Consider the following 22,500-nt stretch of genomic DNA (forward strand, 5'->3'; position numbering starts at 1 on the left):
CATACCACTGTCCCAGTCCCACTACCATACCACTGTCCTAACTCTACAGCTGACTGTCCCAGTCTCCCTACCATACCACTGTCCCAGTCCTACTACCATACCACTGTCCTGACTCTACAGCTGACTGTCCCAGTCTCCCTACCATACCACTGTCCCAGTCCCACTACCATACCACTGTCCTGACTCTACAGCTGACTGTCCCAGTCTCCCTACCATACCACTGTCCCAGTCCCACTACCATACCACTGTCCTGACTCTACAGCTGACTGTCCCAGTCTCCCTACCATACCACTGTCCGAGTCCCACTACCATACCACTGTCCTAGGTTTGGAACCGCTTAAGGGAACACAACCCAAGACTGGAAAACAACTACATTATTTGAGGAACCCGAACCGAAAACCAAAGTGATCGATACTGTTCCTCAGCAGCGCAACTTTGGTTGGGGGGGGGCATAATCCAGTCGGATAAACACTCCAAACAGCCTCCCCTACCGCTCGAAGGCGTCCGCATGGTCCTCAAGCACACCCTGTTATGTATCACATTCCAATGATACAGCTGTTCCAGAACAGAACCGTTATTCTGAAAGGAACCGGTTGATCAAGTTGTTTTACATTCTGGACATTTTGTTCCAATACCACAAAAAATGGCAACAAACCACGTTACTGTAGTCTACTGACAACAAACCACGTTACTGTAGTCTACTGACAACAAACCACGTTACTGTAGTCTACTGACAACAAACCACGTTACTGTAGTCTACTGACAACAAACCACGTTACTGTAGTCTACTGACAACAAACCACGTTACTGTAGTCTACTGACAACAAACCACGTTACTGTAGTCTACTGACAACAAACCACGTTACTGTAGTCTACTGACAACAAACCACGTTACTGTAGTCTACTGGCAACAAACCACGTTACTGTAGTCTACTGGCAACAAACCACGTTACTGTAGTCTACTGACAACAAACCACGTTACTGTAGTCTACTGGCAACAAACCACGTTACTGTAGTCTACTGGCAACAAACCACGTTATTGTAGTCTACTGACAACAAACCACGTTACTGTAGTCTACTGACAACAAACCACGTTACTGTAGTCTACTGACAACAAACCACGTTACTGTAGTCTACTGACAACAAACCACGTTACTGTAGTCTACTGACAACAAACCACGTTACTGTAGTCTACTGACAACAAACCACGTTACTGTAGTCTACTGACAACAAACCACGTTACTGTAGTCTACTGACAACAAAGCGCGTTTGAAAAGCCCTCACTGTCGGTGTTCCTGCCGGCCGGAAATCTTTACCAGTGTGTCTGGACTACCTACCCTTCCTCTTTGAAGCAGGTTACTGTAGACTACTGACCACATTACTGTAGTCTGCTGACCAACTTACTGTAATCTACTGACCACATTACTGTAGTCTACTGACCACGTTACTGTAGAATACTGACCACATTACTGGAGTCTACTGACCACGTTACTGTAGAATACTGACCACGTTACTGTAGAATACTGACCACGTTACTGTAGAATACTGACCACGTTGCTGTAGAATACTGACCATGTTACTGTAGAATACTGACCACATTACTGTAGTCTACTGACCACGTTACTGTAGAATACTGACCTTGTTACTGTAGAATACTGACCACATTACTGTAGTCTACTGACCACGTTACTGTAGAATACTAACCAACTTACTGTAGTCTACTGACCACATTACTGTAGTCTACTGACCACGTTACTGTAGAATACTGACCACATTACTGGAGTCTACTGACCACGTTACTGTAGAATACTGACCACGTTACTGTAGAATACTGACCACGTTGCTGTAGAATACTGACCATGTTACTGTAGAATACTGACCACATTACTGTAGTCTACTGACCACGTTACTGTAGAATACTGACCATGTTACTGTAGAATACTGACCACATTACTGTAGTCTACTGACCACGTTACTGTAGAATACTGACCACGTTACTGTAGAATACTGACCACATTACTGTAGTCTACTGACCACATTACATAGGTTACTGTAGTCTACTGACCACGTTACATAGGTTACTGTAGGCTACTGACCACGTTACATAGGTTACTGTAGTCTACTGACCACGTTACTGTAGTCTACTGATCACATTACATAGGTTACTGTAGTCTTCTGACTGTATTCTACTGACCACGTTACATAGGTTACTGTAGTCTACTGACCACATTACATAGGTTACTGTAGTTTACTGACCACGTTACTCTAGTCTACTGACCACATTACATAGGTTACTGTATTCTACTGACCACGTTACATAGGTTACTGTAGTCTACTGACCACGTTACTGTAGGCTACTGACCACGTTACATAGGTTACTGTAGTCTACTGACTGTAATCTACTGACCACGTTACATAGGTTACTGTAGTCTACTGACCACGTTACATAGGTTACTGTAGTCTACTGACCACGTTACTGTAGTCTACTGACCACATTACATAGGTTACTGCAGTCTACTGACCACGTTACATAGGTTACTGTAGACTACTGACCACGTTACATAGGTTACTGTAGACTACTGACCACGTTACTGTAGACTACTGACCACGTTACATAGGTTACTGTAGTCTACTGACCACGTTACTGTAGACTACTGACCACATTACATAGGTTACTGTAGTCTACTGACCATGTTATTGTAGTCTACTCACCACATTACATAGGTTACTGTAGTCTACTGACCAAGTTACATAGGTTACTGTAGACTACTGACCACGTTACTGTAGACTACTGACCATGTTACATAGGTTACTGTAGTCTACTGACCACGTTACTGTAGACTACTGACCACATTACATAGGTTACTGTAGTCTACTGACCACGTTACATAGGTTACTGTAGTCTACTGAGTGTAATCTACTGACCACGTTACATAGGTTACTGTAGTCTACTGATCACGTTACATAGGTTACTGTAGTCTACTGACCACATGACATAGGTTACTGTAGTCTACTGACCACATTACATAGGTTACTGTAGTCTACTGACCACGTTACATAGGTTACTGTAGTCTACTGACTGTAATCTACTGACCACGTTACATATGTTACTGTAGTCCACTGACCACGTTACATAGGTTACTGTAGTCTACTGACTGTAATGTACTGACCACGTTACATAGGTTACTGTAGTCTACTGACCACGTTACATATGTTACTGTAGTCTACTGACTGTAATCTACTGACCACGTTACATAGGTTACTGTAGTCTACTGACCACGTTACTGTAGAATACTGACCATGTTACTGTAGTCTACTGACCACGTTACTGTAGACTACTGACCACGTTACATAGGTTACTGTAGTCTATTGACCACGTTACATAGGTTACTGTAGTCTACTGACCACGTTACATAGGTTTCTGTAGTCTACTGACTGTAATCTACTGACCACGTTACATAGGTTACTGTAGTCTACTGACCACGTTACATAGGTTACTGTAGTCTACTGACCACGTTACATAGGTTACTGTAATCTACTGACTGTACTCTACTGACCACGTTACATATGTTACTGTAGTCTACTGACCATGTTACTGTAGTCTACTGACCACGTTACAGTGGTTACTGTAGTCTACTGACTGTAATCTACTGACCACGTAACATATGTTACTGTAGTCTACTGACCACGTTACATAGGTTACTGTAGTCTACTGACCACGTTACTGTAGTCTACTGACCACATTACATAGGTTACTGTAGTCTACTGACCACATTACATAGGTTACTGTAGTCTACTTACCACGATACATAGGTTACTGTAGTCTACTGACCACATTACATAGGTTACTGTAGTCTACTGACCATGATACATAGTTTACTGTAATGTACTAACCACGTTACTTAGGTTACTGTAGTCTACTGACCACGTTACATATGTTACTGTAGTCTACTGACTGTAATCTACTGACCACGTTACATAGGTTACTGTAGTCTACTGACCACGTTACTGTAGACTACTGACCACATTACATAGGTTACTGTAGTCTACTGACCACGTTACATAGGTTACTGTAGTCTACTGAGTGTAATCTACTGACCACGTTACATAGGTTACTGTAGTCTACTGATCACGTTACATAGGTTACTGTAGTCTACTGACCACATGACATAGGTTACTGTAGTCTACTGACCACATTACATAGGTTACTGTAGTCTACTGACCACGTTACATAGGTTACTGTAGTCTACTGACTGTAATCTACTGACCACGTTACATATGTTACTGTAGTCCACTGACCACGTTACATAGGTTACTGTAGTCTACTGACTGTAATGTACTGACCACGTTACATAGGTTACTGTAGTCTACTGACCACGTTACATAGGTTACTGTAGTCTACTGACTGTACTCTACTGACCACGTTACATATGTTACTGTAGTCTACTGACCATGTTACTGTAGTCTACTGACCACGTTACAGTGGTTACTGTAGTCTACTGACTGTAATCTACTGACCACGTAACATATGTTACTGTAGTCTACTGACCACGTTACATAGGTTACTGTAGTCTACTGACCACGTTACTGTAGTCTACTGACCACATTACATAGGTTACTGTAGTCTACTTACCACATTACATAGGTTACTGTAGTCTACTTACCACGATACATAGGTTACTGTAGTCTACTGACCACATTACATAGGTTACTGTAGTCTACTGACCACGATACATAGGTTACTGTAATGTACTAACCACGTTACTTAGGTTACTGTAGTCTACTGACCACGTTACATATGTTACTGTAGTCTACTGACTGTAATCTACTGACCACGTTACATAGGTTACTGTAGTCTACTGACCACGTTACTGTAGAATACTGACCACGTTACTGTAGTCTACTGACCACGTTACTGTAGACTACTGACCACGTTACATAGGTTACTGTAGTCTACTGACCACGTTACATAGGTTACTGTAGTCTACTGACCACGTTACATAGGTTACTGTAGTCTACTGACTGTAATCTACTGACCACGTTACATAGGTTACTGTAGTCTACTGACCACGTTACATAGGTTACTGTAGTCTATTGACCACGTTACATAGGTTACTGTAGTCTACTGACTGTAATCTACTGACCACGTTACATATGTTACTGTAGTCTACTGACCATGTTACATAGGTAACTGTAGTCTACTGACCACGTTACTGTAGTCTACTGACCACGTTACAGTGGTTACTGTAGTCTACTGACTGTAATCTACTTACCACGTTACATATGTTACTGTAGTCTACTGACCATGTTACATAGGTTACTGTAGTCTACTGACCACTTTACTGTAGTCTACTGACCACATTACATAGGTTACTTTAGTCTACTTACCACGATACATAGGTTACTGTAGTCTACTGACCACATTACATAGGTTACTGTAGTCTACTGACCACGATACATAGGTTACTGTAGTCTACTGACCACATTACATAGGTTACTGTAGTCTACTGACCACGTTACATAGGTTACTGTAGTCTACTGACCACGTTACATAGGTTACTGTAGTCTACTGACCGCGATACTGTAGTCTACTGACCACGTTACATAGTTTACTGTAGTCTACTGACCACATTATATAGTTTACTGTAGTCTACTGACCACGTTACTGTAGTCTACTGACCACGTTACATAGGTTACTGTAGACTACTGACCACGTTACATAGGTTACTGTAGTCTACTGACCACGTTATATAGTTTACTGTAGTCTACTGACCACGTTACATAGGTTATTGTAGTCTACTGACCATGTTACTCTAGTCTACTGACCACGTTACATAGGTTACTGTAGTCTACTCACCACGTTACTGTAGTCTACTGACCACGTTACTGTAGTCTACTGACCACGTTACTCTAGTCTACTGACCACGTTACATAGGTTACTGTAGTCTACTGACCACGTTACTGTAGTCTACTGACCACATTACATAGGTTACTGTATTCTACTGACCACATGACATAGGTTACTGTACTCTACTGACCACGTTACATAGGTTACTGTAGTCCACTGACTGTAATCTACTGACCACGTTACATATGTTACTGTAGTCCACTGACCACGTTACATAGGTTACTGTAGTCTACTGACTGTAATGTACTGACCACGTTACATAGGTTACTGTAGTCCACTGACTGTAATCTACTGACCACGTTACATATGTTACTGTAGTCCACTGACCACGTTACATAGGTTACTGTAGTCTACTGACTGTAATGTACTGACCACGTTACATAGGTTACTGTAGTCTACTGACCACGTTACATATGTTACTGTAGTCTACTGACTGTAATCTACTGACCACGTTACATAGGTTACTGTAGTCTACTGACCACGTTACTGTAGAGTACTGACCACGTTACTGTAGTCTACTGACCACGTTACTGTAGACTACTGACCACGTTACATAGGTTACTGTAGTCTATTGACCACGTTACATAGGTTACTGTAGTCTACTGACTGTAATCTACTGACCACGTTACATAGGTTACTGTAGTCTACTGACCACGTTACATAGGTTACTGTAGTCTACTGACTGTAATCTACTGACCACGTTACATAGATTACTGTAGTCTATTGACCACGTTACATAGGTTACTGTAGTCTACTGACCACGTTACATAGGTTACTGTAGTCTACTGACTGTAATCTACTGACCACGTTACATATGTTACTGTAGTCTACTGACCATGTTACATAGGTTACTGTAGTCTACTGACCACATTACATAGGTTACTGTAGTTTACTGACCACGTTACTCTAGTCTACTGACCACATTACATAGGTTACTGTATTCTACTGACCACGTTACATAGGTTACTGTAGTCTACTGACCACGTTACTGTAGGCTACTGACCACGTTACATAGGTTACTGTAGTCTACTGACTGTAATCTACTGACCACGTTACATAGGTTACTGTAGTCTACTGACCACGTTACATAGGTTACTGTAGTCTACTGACCACGTTACTGTAGTCTACTGACCACGTTACATAGGTTACTGTAGACTACTGACCACGTTACATAGGTTACTGTAGTCTACTGACCACGTTATATAGTTTACTGTAGTCTACTGACCACGTTACATAGGTTATTGTAGTCTACTGACCATGTTAATCTAGTCTACTGACCACGTTACATAGGTTACTGTAGTCTACTGACCACGTTACTGTAGTCTACTGACCACGTTACTGTAGTCTACTGACCACGTTACTCTAGTCTACTGACCACGTTACATAGGTTACTGTAGTGTACTGACCACGTTACTGTAGTCTACTGACCACATTACATAGGTTACTGTATTCTACTGACCACATGACATAGGTTACTGTAGTCTACTGACCACGTTACATAGGTTACTGTAGTCCACTGACTGTAATCTACCGACCACGTTACATAGGTTACTGTAGTCTACTGACCACGTTACATAGGTTACTGTAGTCTACTGACTGTAATCTACTGACCACGTTACATAGATTACTGTAGTCTATTGACCACGTTACATAGGTTACTGTAGTCTACTGACCACGTTACATAGGTTACTGTAGTCTACTGACTGTAATCTACTGACCACGTTACATATGTTACTGTAGTCTACTGACCATGTTACATAGGTTACTGTAGTCTACTGACCACATTACATAGGTTACTGTAGTTTACTGACCACGTTACTCTAGTCTACTGACCACATTACATAGGTTACTGTATTCTACTGACCACGTTACATAGGTTACTGTAGTCTACTGACCACGTTACTGTAGGCTACTGACCACGTTACATAGGTTACTGTAGTCTACTGACTGTAATCTACTGACCACGTTACATAGGTTACTGTAGTCTACTGACCACGTTACATAGGTTACTGTAGTCTACTGACCACGTTACTGTAGTCTACTGACCACGTTACATAGGTTACTGTAGACTACTGACCACGTTACATAGGTTACTGTAGTCTACTGACCACGTTATATAGTTTACTGTAGTCTACTGACCACGTTACATAGGTTATTGTAGTCTACTGACCATGTTACATAGGTTACTGTAGTCTACTGACCACGTTACATAGGTTACTGTAGTCTACTGACCACGTTATATAGTTTACTGTAGTCTACTGACCACGTTACATAGGTTACTGTAGTCTACTGACCACGTTACATAGGTTACTGTAGTCTACTGACCACGTTACATAGGTTACTGTAGACTACTGACCACGTTACATAGGTTACTGTAGTCTACTGACCACGTTATATAGTTTACTGTAGTCTACTGACCACGTTACATAGGTTATTGTAGTCTACTGACCATGTTACATAGGTTACTGTAGTCTACTGACCACGTTACATAGGTTACTGTAGTCTACTGACCACGTTATATAGTTTACTGTAGTCTACTGACCACGTTACATAGGTTACTGTAGTCTACTGACCACGTTACATAGGTTACTGTAGTCTACTGACCACGTTACATAGGTTACTGTAATCTACTGACTGTACTCTACTGACCACGTTACATATGTTACTGTAGTCTACTGACCATGTTACTGTAGTCTACTGACCACGTTACAGTGGTTACTGTAGTCTACTGACTGTAATCTACTGACCACGTTACATAGGTTACTGTAGTCTACTGACCACGTTACATAGGTTACTGTAGTCTACTGACCACGTTACTGTAGTCTACTGACCACGTTACATAGGTTACTGTAGACTACTGACCACGTTACATAGGTTACTGTAGTCTACTGACCACGTTACATAGGTTACTGTAGTCTACTGACCACGTTACTGTAGTCTACTGACCACGTTACTGTAGTCTACTGACCACGTTACTCTAGTCTACTGACCACGTTACATAGGTTACTGTAGTGTACTGACCACGTTACATAGGTTACTGTATTCTACTGACCACATGACATAGGTTACTGTATTCTACTGACCACATGACATAGGTTACTGTAGTCTACTGACCACGTTACATAGGTTACTGTAGTCCACTGACTGTAATCTACTGACCACGTTACATATGTTACTGTAGTCCACTGACCACGTTACATAGGTTACTGTAGTCTACTGACTGTAATGTACTGACCACGTTACATATTTTACTGTAGTCTACTGACCACGTTACATAGGTTACTGTAGTCTACTGACTGTAATCTACTGACCACGTTACATAGGTTACTGTAGTCTACTGACCACGTTACTGTAGAATACTGACCACGTTACTGTAGACTACTGACCACGTTACATAGGTTACTGTAGTCTACTGACTGTAATCTACTGACCACGTTACATAGGTTACTGTAGTCTACTGACCACGTTACATAGGTTACTGTAGTCTACTGACTGTAATCTACTGACCACGTTACATAGGTTACTGTAGTCTACTGACCACGTTACATAGGTTACTGTAGTCTACTGACCACGTTACATAGGTTACTGTAGTCTACTGACTGTAATCTACTGACCACGTTACATATGTTACTGTAGTCTACTGACCATGTTACATAGGTTACTGTAGTCTACTGACCACGTTACTGTAGTCTACTTACCACGTTACATAGGTTACTGTAGTCTACTGACTGTAATCTACTGACCACGTTACATAGGTTACTGTAGTCTACTGACCACGTTACTGTAGTCTACTGACCACATTACATAGGTTACTGTAGTCTACTGACCACATTACATAGGTTACTGTAGTCTACTGACCACATTACATAGGTTACTGTAGTCTACTGACCACATTACATAGGTTACTGTAGTCTACTGACCATGTTACTCTAGTCTACTGACCACATTACATAGGTTACTGTAGTCTACTGACCACGTTACATAGGTTACTGTAGTCTACTGACCACGTTACTGTAGTCTCACTACCACGTTACTGTAGACTACTGACCACGTTACTCTAGTCTACTGACCACGTTACATAGGTTACTGTAGTCTACTGACCATGTTACTGTAGTCTACTGACCACATTACATGGGTTACTGTAGTCTACTGACCACGTTACATAGGTTACTGTAGTCTACTGACCACGTTACATAGGTTACTGTAGTCTTCTGACCACGTTACATAAGTTACTGTATTCTATTGACCACGTTACTGTAGACTACTGACCACGTTACATAGGTACCCCCTCAGGTCTGGGGACAGACATGGCTAGATTTCCTGGCGGTGGGTCTTGTCCTGGTCCTGGACCCTCAGTCCTGTCCTGGTCTGATCTAGTCCTGTCCTGCACCCTCAGTCCTGTGCTGGTCTGATCTAGTCCTGTCCTGGTCTGATCCAGTCCTTTCCTGGTCTGATCTAGTCCTGTCCTGGACTGTCAGTCCTGTCCCGGTCTGATCTAGTCCTGTCCTGATCTGGTCCTGTCCTGGTCTGATCTTGTCCTGTCCTGGTCTGATCTGGTCCTGTCCTGGTCTGATCTAGTCTTGGCCTGGTTTGATCTGGTCCTGGTCTGATCTACTCCTGTCCTGGTCTGATCCAGTCCTTTCCTGGTCTGATCTAGTCCTGTCCTGGACCGTCAGTCCTGTCCCGGTCTGATCTAGTCCTATCCTGATCTGGTCATGTCCTGGTCTGATCTGGTCCTGTCCTGGTCTGATCTAGTCCTGTCCTGGTCTGATGTAGTCCTGTCCTGGTCTGATCTAGTCCTGTCCTGGTCTGATCTAGTCCTGTCCTGGACCCTCAGTCCTGTCCTGGTCTGATCTAGTCCTTTCCTGGTCTGATCTAGTCCTGTCCTGGACCCTCAGTCCTGTCCTGGTCTGAGTAGTTGTTCTGGTGTGATTAGGACAGAGAGGGTGGAGTAGGTGTTCTGGTGTGATTAGGACAGAGAGTGGAGGGAGGGAGAGAGGAGGGGTGGCAGGAGAGAGGGAGAGAGAGGGGAGGGGGAGAGAGGGAGAGAGGGGAGGGGGGGGTAATACTTGAATGGACATTCTTGTGAGGAATGTCACCAGATGAGGTCTGTCAAATTTTGTTGTGTGTTTCTGCAGTTAGAGAGGGCAGGGAAGGAGAGGGAGAGGGAGAGGAGAGGGGGAGGAGAGGGAGAGGAGGGGAAGGAGAGGGAGAGGAGGGGGAGAGGAGAGGGAGAGGAGGGGGAGGAGAGGTTGAGGGAGGAGGGAGAGGAGGGGGAGGAGAGGGGGAGGGGAGGAGGGGAGGAGAGGGAGAGGAGAGGGAGAGATGCATGGGGAGGTTGGCGGAACAGGGGAGGAGGGGTGAGGTTGGAGGAATGGGGGAAGGGTTGCTGTAGATCAGCAGGGGGGCGATGAACTCTGCTTTATCTCCGGTGGAATGCTGTTCTCCCCTCGCTGGATGGTAGCTGGCTGGTTGATGTGAACTTGCTCTAGTTTCTACGTTGTAACGCCTCCTTTCTTCTGCGTCATCTCTCTCTAACATCCATTAACACTCTGCATCGTGACTCCCCTGGACGGCTAACTCTACAAACCTACCCATCATAGCTGCAATATTGGTTTCTAACTTTAGAATGGGTGTTGTTGTTTTTTTAAAGTTGAACACGTTGTTTTCATTGCTTAAACCATTGCTTTGTAGTCAGTGACTAAACAAGTGTAGTGTGAGTAACTGAGTAGCCACGTGGCGGATGTGTCCTGTCAGCTGTGTGTCCCTTGGCAGAGCAGAGCAGGGGATAGGACAGTGGAACAGGCCTTCAGGCTTCTGTTGATCTGCTAAGCCTGTCTGCTCTGTAGACACTCCTACAGGACCTGCTTTCAGGGGTTAGAGCATGGCTGTTCCAGTTAGGACAGCAGAGAGAGAGGACTGGACTAGAGGAATGTAGGGGGAGGGGGCTGTCTAACTAACTGGAGAGAGAGGACTGGACTAGAGGACTGTAGGGGGAGGGGGCTGTCTAACTAACTGGAGAGGAGGACTGTGACTTGTAGACTGCCTAACTAACTGGAGAGAGAGGACTGGACTAGAGGACTGTAGGGGGAGGGGGCTGTCTAACTAACTGGAGAGGAGGACTGTGACTTGTAGACTGTCTAACTAACTGGAGAGAGAGGACTGGACTAGAGGACTGTAGGGGGAGGGGGCTGTCTAACTAACTGGAGAGAGAGGACTGTGACTTGTAGACTGTCTAACTAACTGGAGAGAGAGGACTGGACTAGAGGACTGTCTAACTAACTGGAGAGAGAGGACTGGACTAGAGGACTGTCTAACTAACTTGAGAGAGAGGACTGGACTAGAGGACTGTCTAACTAACTGGAGAGAGAGGACTGGACTAGAGGACTGTCTAACTAACTGGAGAGAGGGGACTGGACTAGAGGACTGTCTAACTAACTGGAGAGAGAGGACTGGGCTAGAGGACTGTCTAACTAACTGGAGAGAGAGGACTGGACTAGAGGACTGTCTAACTAACTGGAGAGAGAGGACTGGGCTAGAGGACTGTCTAACTAACTGGAGTGAGGGGACTGTGAGCTGTGGACTGTCTAACTAACTGGAGTGAGGGGACTGTGAGCTGTGGACTGTCTAACTAACTGAAGTGAGGGGACTGTGAGCTGTGGACTGTCTAACTAACTGGAGTGAGGGGACTGTGAGCTGTGGACTGTCTAACTAACTGGAGTGAGGGGACTGTGAGCTGTGGACTGTCTAACTAACTGGTTGCTGTTATGTCAGGTGAGGATGCGATGACAGGCGACACGGATAAGTACCTGGGACCCCAGGACCTGAGAGAGCTGGGAGACGACTCTCTGCCCCAGGAGGGTTACATGGGCTTTAGCATTGGAGCACGCAGCGCCAGGTACCACACCCACTACCCACTACACTCTGACATGCTGTGGTACTGTGTATAATAATGTATAATGGGTTTGATATGGACCATCCATATCTGTAGATATGTTCCTAAGGTACATCCAGTTGATCATGTGATACAGGATAGGACAATGTACATCGTTTTCCAGACAACCCTAACCCTATCACAATCAACACTGATTTCTTAGTAAGAGCAGGGCAGCAATCACTTATCTAATAACGTTCATGTAGGAAATATGACCTAGAATTACTTCTGTTCTGCCTCTGGTTCAGTAACAGGAAGGTTCAGTAACCCCAGAAAGGAAGGTTCAGTAACCCCAGAAAGGAAGGTTCAGTAACCCCAGTTATCACTTCCAGTTGAAAGGAAGGTTCAGTAACCCCAGAAAGGAAGGTTCAGTAACCCCAGTTATCACTTCCAGTTGAAAGGAAGGTTTAGTAACCCCAGTAATCACTTCCAGTAACAGGAAGGTTCAGTAACCCCAGAAAGGAAGGTTCAGTAACACCAGAAAGGAAGGTTCAGTAACCCCAGTTATCACTTCCAGTTGAAAGGAAGGTTCAGTAACCCCAGAAAGGAAGGTTCAGTAACCCCAGAAAGGAAGGTTCAGTAACCCCAGTTATCACTTCTAGTTGAAAGGAAGGTTTAATAACCCCAGTTATCACTTCCAGTTGAAAGCAAGGTTCAGTAACCCCAGTTATCACTTCCAGTTGAAAGGAAGGTTCAATAACCCCAGTTATCACTTCCAGTTGAAAGGAAGGTTCAGTAACCCCAGTTATCACTTCCAGTTGAAAGGAAGGTTCAATAACCCCAGTTATCACTTCCAGTTGAAAGGAAGGTTCAATAACCCCAGTTATCACTTCCAGTTGAAAGGAAGGTTCAGTAACCCCAGTTTCAGAGAGCATCAGTGTTTAACATCAGTGTTTAACACAACTCAGAGCATCAGCCCAGGTCCATTACAACCACAATGCATTTCTGCTTTGTCCTCTCACATTTGTTGCTTTCAATATCTTCTGTTTTGTACTTTTCCCCCATTTCAAACTCGTACCTCGTCCCATAGCCCTAAGGTCTGCAGGTAAGATGGGATGACATTTTTCCAGATGTCAAACTTTACTTCCTAGATCCCCAGCCAACCATCACAACTACATCAATCACTGTGTTGTGATGTCTCATTGATTTGTTGTACTCCATCTTACTGAATGGACAGTTTGCTCATGATGCTTTTAACTATGTCCTTTCATTTGACTTCCAATGAGTTGTGATGTATCAGTATTGTGTCTGTTGGATGTAGTCTTTCTGCAGTCATGCTGCCTCTGCTTGGTTCAGTCTATCAGTATTGTGTCTGTTGGATGTAGTCTTTCTGCAGTCATGCTGCCTCTGCTTGGTTCAGTCTATCAGTATTGTGTCTGGTGGATGTAGTCTTTCTGCAGTCATGCTGCCTCTGCTTGGTTCAGTCTGTTCAGTTGAGATGCTGCATCCCTTTGGTTTGGACTGATTCTTTATCTAACTTGAAGGGATTTGTGTTAATGTGACCATCTCTACCAAAGTAGAGACCACGGCACAGTGTCTTTAGACAGTATTCACACCCTTTGACTGTTTCCACGTGTTGTTTTGTTACAGCCTGAATTTACATTAAGTTTTTGTGTCGTCGGTGAGTGGATAAACCGCCTCTACCATCCGTTCTATTGGCCAACGTGCAATAACTGGAGAATAAACTGGATGATCTACGATCGAGATATCGTACTAACGGGACATTAAAAACTATAATATCTAATGTTTCACCGAGTCGTGGCTAAACGCCGACACAGAGAATATAGAGCTGGCCGGGTTATCTATGCATCAGCAGGACATAGCAGCTACGCCTGGTAAGACGAGGGGTGGAGGTGTGTGTCTATTTGTCAATAACAGCTGGTGCGCGATGTCTAATATTAAATAAGTTTTGAGGTATTGCTCACCTGAGGTAGAATACCTTATGATAAGCTGTAGACCACACTATTTACCAAGAGAGTTCTCATCTGTACTATTCGTAGCAGTCTATTTACCACCACAAATCCGTATTGGCACTAAGCACACACTCAACCAGCTGTATAAGGCCACTCAACCAGCTGTATAAGGCCACTCAACCAGCTCTATAAGGCCATAAGCAAACAAGAAAATGCTCATCCAGAAGCGGCGCTCCTAGTGGCCGGGGACTTTAATGCAGGCAAACTTAAATCAGTTTTACCAAATCTGGCAAATCTGACCATAATTATTTCCTTCTGATTCTTGCTTATCAGCAAAAACTAAAGCAGGAAGTACCAGTGACTCACTCAATACGGAAGTGGCCAGATGACGCGGATGCTACGCTACAGGACTGTTTGGACTGGAATATGTTCCAGGATTCATCCAATGGCATTGAGGAGTACACCACCTCAGTCACCGGCTTCATCAATAAGTGAATCGACGACGTCGTCCCCACAGTGACCGTACATACATACCCCAACCAGAAGCCAGGGATTACAGGCAACATCCACACCGAGCTAAAGGCTAGAGATGCCGCTTTCAAGCAGCAGGACACTAATCCGGACGCTTATAAGAAATCCCGCTATGCCATCAGATGAACCATAAATCAGGCAAAGCGTCAATACAAGAATAAGATTGAATCCTACTACACCGGCTCTGACGCTCGTCGGATGTGGCAGGGCTTGCAAACTATTACGGACTACAAAGGGAAACCCAGCTGCGAGCTGCCAAGTAACGCGAGTCTACCAGATGAGCTAACTGCCTTTTATGCTTGCTTCGAGGCAAGCAACACTGATGCATGCATGAGAGCACCAGCTGTCTCCGTAACCGATGTAAGCAAGACCTTTAAACAGGTCAACATTCCCAAGGCCGCTGGGACAGAAGGATTACCAGGACGTGTACTCAGAGCATACGCAGACCAACTGGCAAGTGTTTTCCCTGACCGAGTCTGTAATACAGACATGTTTCAAGAACACTACCATAGTCCCTGTGCCCAAGGAAGCGAAGGTAACCTTCCTAAATGACTACCGCTTCGTAGCACTCACGTTGGTAGTCATGAAATGCTTTGAAAGGCTGGTCATGGCTCACATCAACACCATCATCCCAGACACCCTGGACCCACTCCAATTCACATACCACCCCAACAGATCCACAGATGACGCAATCTCAATCGCACTCCACACTGCCCTTTCCCACCTGGACAAAAGGAACACCTATGTGAGAATGCTGTTCATTGACTACAGCTCAGCGTTCAACACCACAGTGCCCATGACGCTTATCACTAAGCTGGGACTAAACACCATCCCCCTGCAACTGGATCCTAGACTTCCTGACGGTCCGCCCCCAGGTGGTGAGGGTAGGTAGCAACACATCTGCCACACTGATCCTCAACACTGGGGCCCCTCAGGGGTGCGTCCTCAGTCCCCTCCTGTACTCCCTGTTCACCCACAACTGCGTGGCCAAGCACGACTCCAACATCGTCATTACGTTTGCTGACAACACAAGAGTGGTAGACCTGATCACTGACAACGATGAGAGCCTATAGGGAGGAGGTCAGATACCTGGCAATATGGTGCCAAGACAACAGCCTCTCCCTCAATGTGAGCAGGACAAAGGAGCTGATTATAGGACTATAGGAAAAGGGGGGCCGAAAAGGCCCCCATTAACATCAACAGGGCTGAAGTGGAGCGGGTCGAGAGTTTCAAGTTCCTTGGTGTCCTCATCACCAACGAACTATCATGGTCCAAACACACCAAGACAGTCGTGAGGAGGGAACGACAACAGTATTTGATTTGGACTTTTTCCACTTTTTGTTACGTTACAGCATTTTTTCTAAAAATATATTAAATCAATTTTCTTATTCATCAATCTACACACAATACCCCATAATGACAAGGTGAAAAGAAGTCTTAAAAAATCTTTGCAAATATATAAAATAAAAATAAAAACGTATTTACATAAGTATTCAGACCCTTTGCTATGTGACTCAAAATTGAGCTCAGGTGCATCCTGTTTCCATTGATCATCCTTGAGATGTTTCTACAACTTGATTGGAGTCCTCCTGTTGAAAATTAAATTAATTGGACATGATTTGGACAGGCACACACCTGTCTATATAAGGTCCCACTGTTGACAGTGCATGCCAGAACAAAGCCATGAGGTCGAAAGAATTGTCCGTAGAGCTCCGAGACAGGATTGTGTCGAGGCACAGATCTGGGGAAGGGTACCAACAAATGTCTGCCGCATTGAAGGTCCCCCAGAACACAGTGGCCTCCATCATTCTTAAATGGAAGAAGTTTGGAACCGCCAAGACTCTTCCTAGAGCTTGCCACCCGGCCAAACTGAGCAATCGGGGGAAAAGGACCTTGGTCAGGGAGGTGACCAAGAACCTGATTGCCACTCTGACAGAGCTCCAGAGTTCCTTTGTGGAGATGGGAGAACATTCCAGAAGGAAAACCATCTCTGCAGCACTCCACCAATCAGACCTTTATTGTGGAGTGGCCAGACGGAAGCCACATAACAGTTTGCCTATAGGACTCTCAGACCATGAGAAACAAGATTCTGTGGTCTGATGAAACCAATATTGAACTCTTTGGCCTGAATGCCAAGCATCACGTCTGGAGGAAACATGACAACATCCCTACGGTGAAGCATGGTGTTGACAGCATCATGTCTGGAGGAAACATGACAACATCCCTACGGTGAAGCATGGTGTTGGCAGCATCATGTCTGGAGGAAACATGACAACATCCCTACGATGAAGCATGGTGTTGGCAGCATCATGTCTGGAGGAAACATGACAACATCCCTACGGTGAAGCATGGTGTTGGCAGCATCATGCTTTGGGGATGTTTTTCAGCGGCAGGAACTGAGAGACTAGTCAGTATCGAGGGAAAGATGAACAGAGCAAAGTACAGAGAGATCCTTGATGAAAACCTGCTCCAGAGCGCTCAGGACCTCAGACTGGGGTGAAGGTTCCAAGACAATGCAGGAGTGACTTCGGGACAAGTCTCTGAATGTCCTTGAGTGGCTAAGCCAGAGTCCGAACTTGAACCTGATCGAACATCTCTGGAGAGACCTCAAAATAGTTGTGCAGTGACATTCCCCATCCAACCTGACAGAGCTTGAGAGGATCTGCAGAGAAGAATGGGAGAAACTCCCCAAATACAGGTGTGCCAAGATTTCAGCATCATACCCACGAAGACTTGAGGGAGTAATCACTGCCAAAGGTGCTTCAACAAAGTACTGAGTAAAGGGTCTGAATACTTATGTAAATATGATATTTCATTTTGGTATTTTTCATGAATTTGATAACATTTCTGAAAGCCTGTTTTTGCTTTGTCATTATGGGGTATTGTGTGTAGATTGATGAGTGGAAAAAACAATGTCATCCATTTTAGAATAAGGCTGTAATGTATTAAAATGTGGAGAAAGTCAAGTGGTCTGAATACTTTCCGAATGCCCTGTGTATGTAGTAGTGTTTTATTTTTCATAAATTCAATTTACATTTTTCTTACACTTTAACATTCAAGTATTTTGTGTAAAGTGTTGACAAAATGACACTTAAATCCACATTAATCCCTTTTTGTAACACAACAAAATGTGGAAAATGTCAAGGGGTGTGAATATTTTCTGACTGCACAGTAACTTGTTGCTTGCTAGCTGCTCTGTTGACAGTTTTACAAGAAGACGTGGTAGCTAACTAGCTTGTTAATTGTTGATAAACAAATGAGTGAATGTGCTAGAAAGCTAAACAGCTAGCTAGTTGATAGGTGTGGCTAGCTAAACAGCTACCTAGCTAGCTAGTTGATATCTGTGGCTAGCTAAACAGCTACCTAGCTAGCTAGTTGACTGCTGTGGCTAGCTAAACAGCTACCTAGCTAGCTAGTTGATAGCTGTGGCTAGCTAAACAGCTACCTAGCTAGCTAGTTGATAGCTGTGGCTAGCTAAACAGCTACCTAGCTAGCTAGTTGACTGCTGTGGCTAGCTAAACAGCTACCTAGCTAGCTAGTTGACTGCTGTGGCTAGCTAAACAGCTACCTAGCTAGCTAGTTGATAGCTGTGGCTAGCTAAACAGCTACCTAGCTAGCTAGTTGACTGCTGTGGCTAGCTAAACAGCTACCTAGCTAGCTAGTTGACTGCTGTGGCTAGCTAAACAGCTACCTAGCTAGCTAGTTGACTGCTGTGGCTAGCTAAACAGCTACCTAGCTAGCTAGTTGACTGCTGTGGCTAGCTAAACAGCTACCTAGCTAGCTAGTTGACTGCTGTGGCTAGCTAAACAGCTACCTAGCTAGCTAGTTGACTGCTGTGGCTAGTTAAACAGCTACCTAGCTAGCTAGTTGACTGCTGTGGCTAGCTAAACAGCTACCTAGCTAGCTAGTTGACTGCTGTGGCTAGCTAAACAGCTACCTAGCTAGCTAGTTGACTGCTGTGGCTAGCTAAACAGCTACCTAGCTAGCTAGTTGACTGCTGTGGCTAGCTAAACAGCTACCTAGCTAGCTAGTTGACTGCTGTGGCTAGCTAAACAGCTACCTAGCTAGCTAGTTGACTGCTGTGGCTAGCTAAACAGCTACCTAGCTAGCTAGTTGACTGCTGTGGCTAGCTAAACAGCTACCTAGCTAGCTAGTTGACTGCTGTGGCTAGCTAAACAGCTACCTCGCTAGCTAGTTGACTGCTGTGGCTAGTTAAACAGCTACCTCGCTAGCTAGTTGACTGCTGTGGCTAGCTAAACAGCTACCTAGCTAGCTAGTTGACTGCTGTGGCTAGCTAAACAGCTACCTAGCTAGCTAGTTGACTGCTGTGGCTAGTTAAACAGCTACCTAGCTAGCTAGTTGACTGCTGTGGCTAGCTAAACAGCTACCTAGCTAGCTAGTTGACTGCTGTGGCTAGCTAAACAGCTACCTAGCTAGCTAGTTGACTGCTGTGGCTAGCTAAACAGCTACCTAGCTAGCTAGTTGACTGCTGTGGCTAGCTAAACAGCTACCTAGCTAGCTAGTTGACTGCTGTGGCTAGCTAAACAGCTACCTCGCTAGCTAGTTGACTGCTGTGGCTAGTTAAACAGCTACCTAGCTAGCTAGTTGACTGCTGTGGCTAGCTAAACAGCTACCTAGCTAGCTAGTTGACTGCTGTGGCTAGCTAAACAGCTACCTAGCTAGCTAGTTGACTGCTGTGGCTAGTTAAACAGCTACCTAGCTAGCTAGTTGACTGCTGTGGCTAGCTAAACAGCTACCTAGCTAGCTAGTTGACTGCTGTGGCTAGCTAAACAGCTACCTAGCTAGCTAGTTGACTGCTGTGGCTAGCTAAACAGCTACCTAGCTAGCTAGTTGACTGCTGTGGCTAGTTAAACAGCTACCTAGCTAGCTAGTTGACTGCTGTGGCTAGCTAAACAGCTACCTAGCTAGCTAGTTGACTGCTGTGGCAAGACAAAAAGGACTCGTTTTGAAAGTTGGATTATTTATCCTTGAGGCTTTAAAAGTGTTTTCCTGTTATTGTGAGCATTGAAAGCAACTGGGAAATGTCCATGGCAGGTATTGTTGTCATCTTAGCTTGTTACATAACTTCTGAGTGATAGGAAGCAGGAGCAACACCACCAATCAGCATGCACCACTGTGCACATGCCCGCCATTACTATGACAACTAGTGTAATCTAGCCATGTCAGCAAATGACTGCTGTCTGAACACACACATCTGATTTGGTCGCTTGTAACTTGCTGTTTGCACAGGGATGGCAGTAGAGATGGCCATTAAGGTAGAACGCTAGTGACATTTTTGTATTTTCAAATATCCCATAGCCCAGATTTTGTACCCGGGTTAGTACTAGCCGTCTACTAGCCCAGATGGCCAGTGCCCAAAACCCTTACATTCCACGTTAGGGCTGTCCATGTAAAACAGGCGTTGGTCCCAGTCCCTTTATCTAGCGCTAGTTATCAGACATAGCTCATACATCATCATTGTGTTTTACCTGAGTTTGCTACTTCATTCAAACCTTTTCTTCATCTAGACCATAGACCTGCTGTATGTCATTTTACACACCATCACATACCATAAATCTAAAATCCCCATACCTCTACCATACATCTATAATCCCCATACCTCTACCATACATCTATAATCCCCATACCTCTACCATACATCTATAATCCCCATACCTCTACCATACATCTATAATCCCCATACCTCTACCATACATCTATAATCCCCATACCTCTACCATACATCTATAATCCCATACCTCTACCATACATCTATAATCCCCATACCTCTACCATACATCTATAATCCCCATACCTCTACCATACATCTATAATCCCCATACCTCTACCATACATCTATAACCCCATACATCTACCATACATCTATAATCCCCATACCTCTACCATACATCTATAATCCCCATACCTCTACCATACATCTATAATCCCCATACCTCTACCATACATCTATAATCCCATACCTCTACCATACATCTATAACCCCATACATCTACCATACATCTATAATCCCCATACCTCTACCATACATCTATAATCCCCATACCTCTACCATACATCTATAATCCCCATACCTCTACCATACATCTATAATCCCCATACCTCTACCATACATCTATAATCCCCATACATCTACCATACATCTATAATCCCATACCTCTACCATACATCTATAACCCCATACCTCTACCATACATCTATAATCCCCATACCTCTACCATACATCTATAATCCCCATACCTCTACCATACATCTATAATCCCCATACCTCTACCATACATCTATAATCCCATACCTCTACCATACATCTATAACCCCATACATCTACCATACATCTATAATCCCCATACCTCTACCATACATCTATAATCCCCATACCTCTACCATACATCTATAATCCCCATACCTCTACCATACATCTATAATCCCCATACCTCTACCATACATCTATAATCCCCATACCTCTACCATACATCTATAATCCCCATACCTCTACCATACATCTATAATCCCATACCTCTACCATACATCTATAATCCCCATACCTCTACCATACATCTATAATCCCCATACCTCTACCATACATCTATAATCCCATACCTCTACCATACATCTATAATCCCCATACCTCTACCATACATCTATAATCCCCATACCTCTACCATACATCTATAATCCCCATACCTCTACCATACATCTATAATCCCCATACCTCTACCATACATCTATAATCCCCATACCTCTACCATACATCTATAATCCCCATACCTCTACCATACATCTATAATCCCCATACCTCTACCATACATCTATAATCCCCATACCTCTACCATACATCTATAATCCCCATACCTCTACCATACATCTATAATCCCCATACCTCTACCATACATCTATAATCCCCATACCTCTACCATACATCTATAATCCCCATACCTCTACCATACATCTATAATCCCCATACCTCTACCATACATCTATAATCCCCATACCTCTACCATACATCTATAATCCCCATACCTCTACCATACATCTATAATCCCCATACCTCTACCATACATCTATAATCCCCATACCTCTACCATACATCTATAACTCCATACATCTACCATACGTCTATAACCCCATACATCTACCATACATCTATAATCCCCATACCTCTACCATACATCTATAATCCCCATACCTCTACCATA

General features: G+C 44.0%; 1 protein-coding gene across 1 annotated transcript in view; it reads left to right on the plus strand.

The window, feature by feature from the left end:
- Nucleotides 1–22,500, plus strand: part of LOC139381245 (ankyrin-3-like) — a 201,276-nt gene that overhangs the window by 112,847 nt on the left and 65,929 nt on the right. The window contains exon 26 of the mRNA XM_071124721.1: nucleotides 12,683–12,806. Coding sequence (XP_070980822.1) covers nucleotides 12,683–12,806 — 124 coding nt within the window. The remainder of the gene's footprint in view (nucleotides 1–12,682; nucleotides 12,807–22,500) is intronic.

This window comes from Oncorhynchus clarkii, chromosome 23 (genome assembly GCF_045791955.1).
Source record: "Oncorhynchus clarkii lewisi isolate Uvic-CL-2024 chromosome 23, UVic_Ocla_1.0, whole genome shotgun sequence".
In the NCBI taxonomy this organism is placed as follows: Eukaryota; Metazoa; Chordata; class Actinopteri; order Salmoniformes; family Salmonidae; genus Oncorhynchus; species Oncorhynchus clarkii.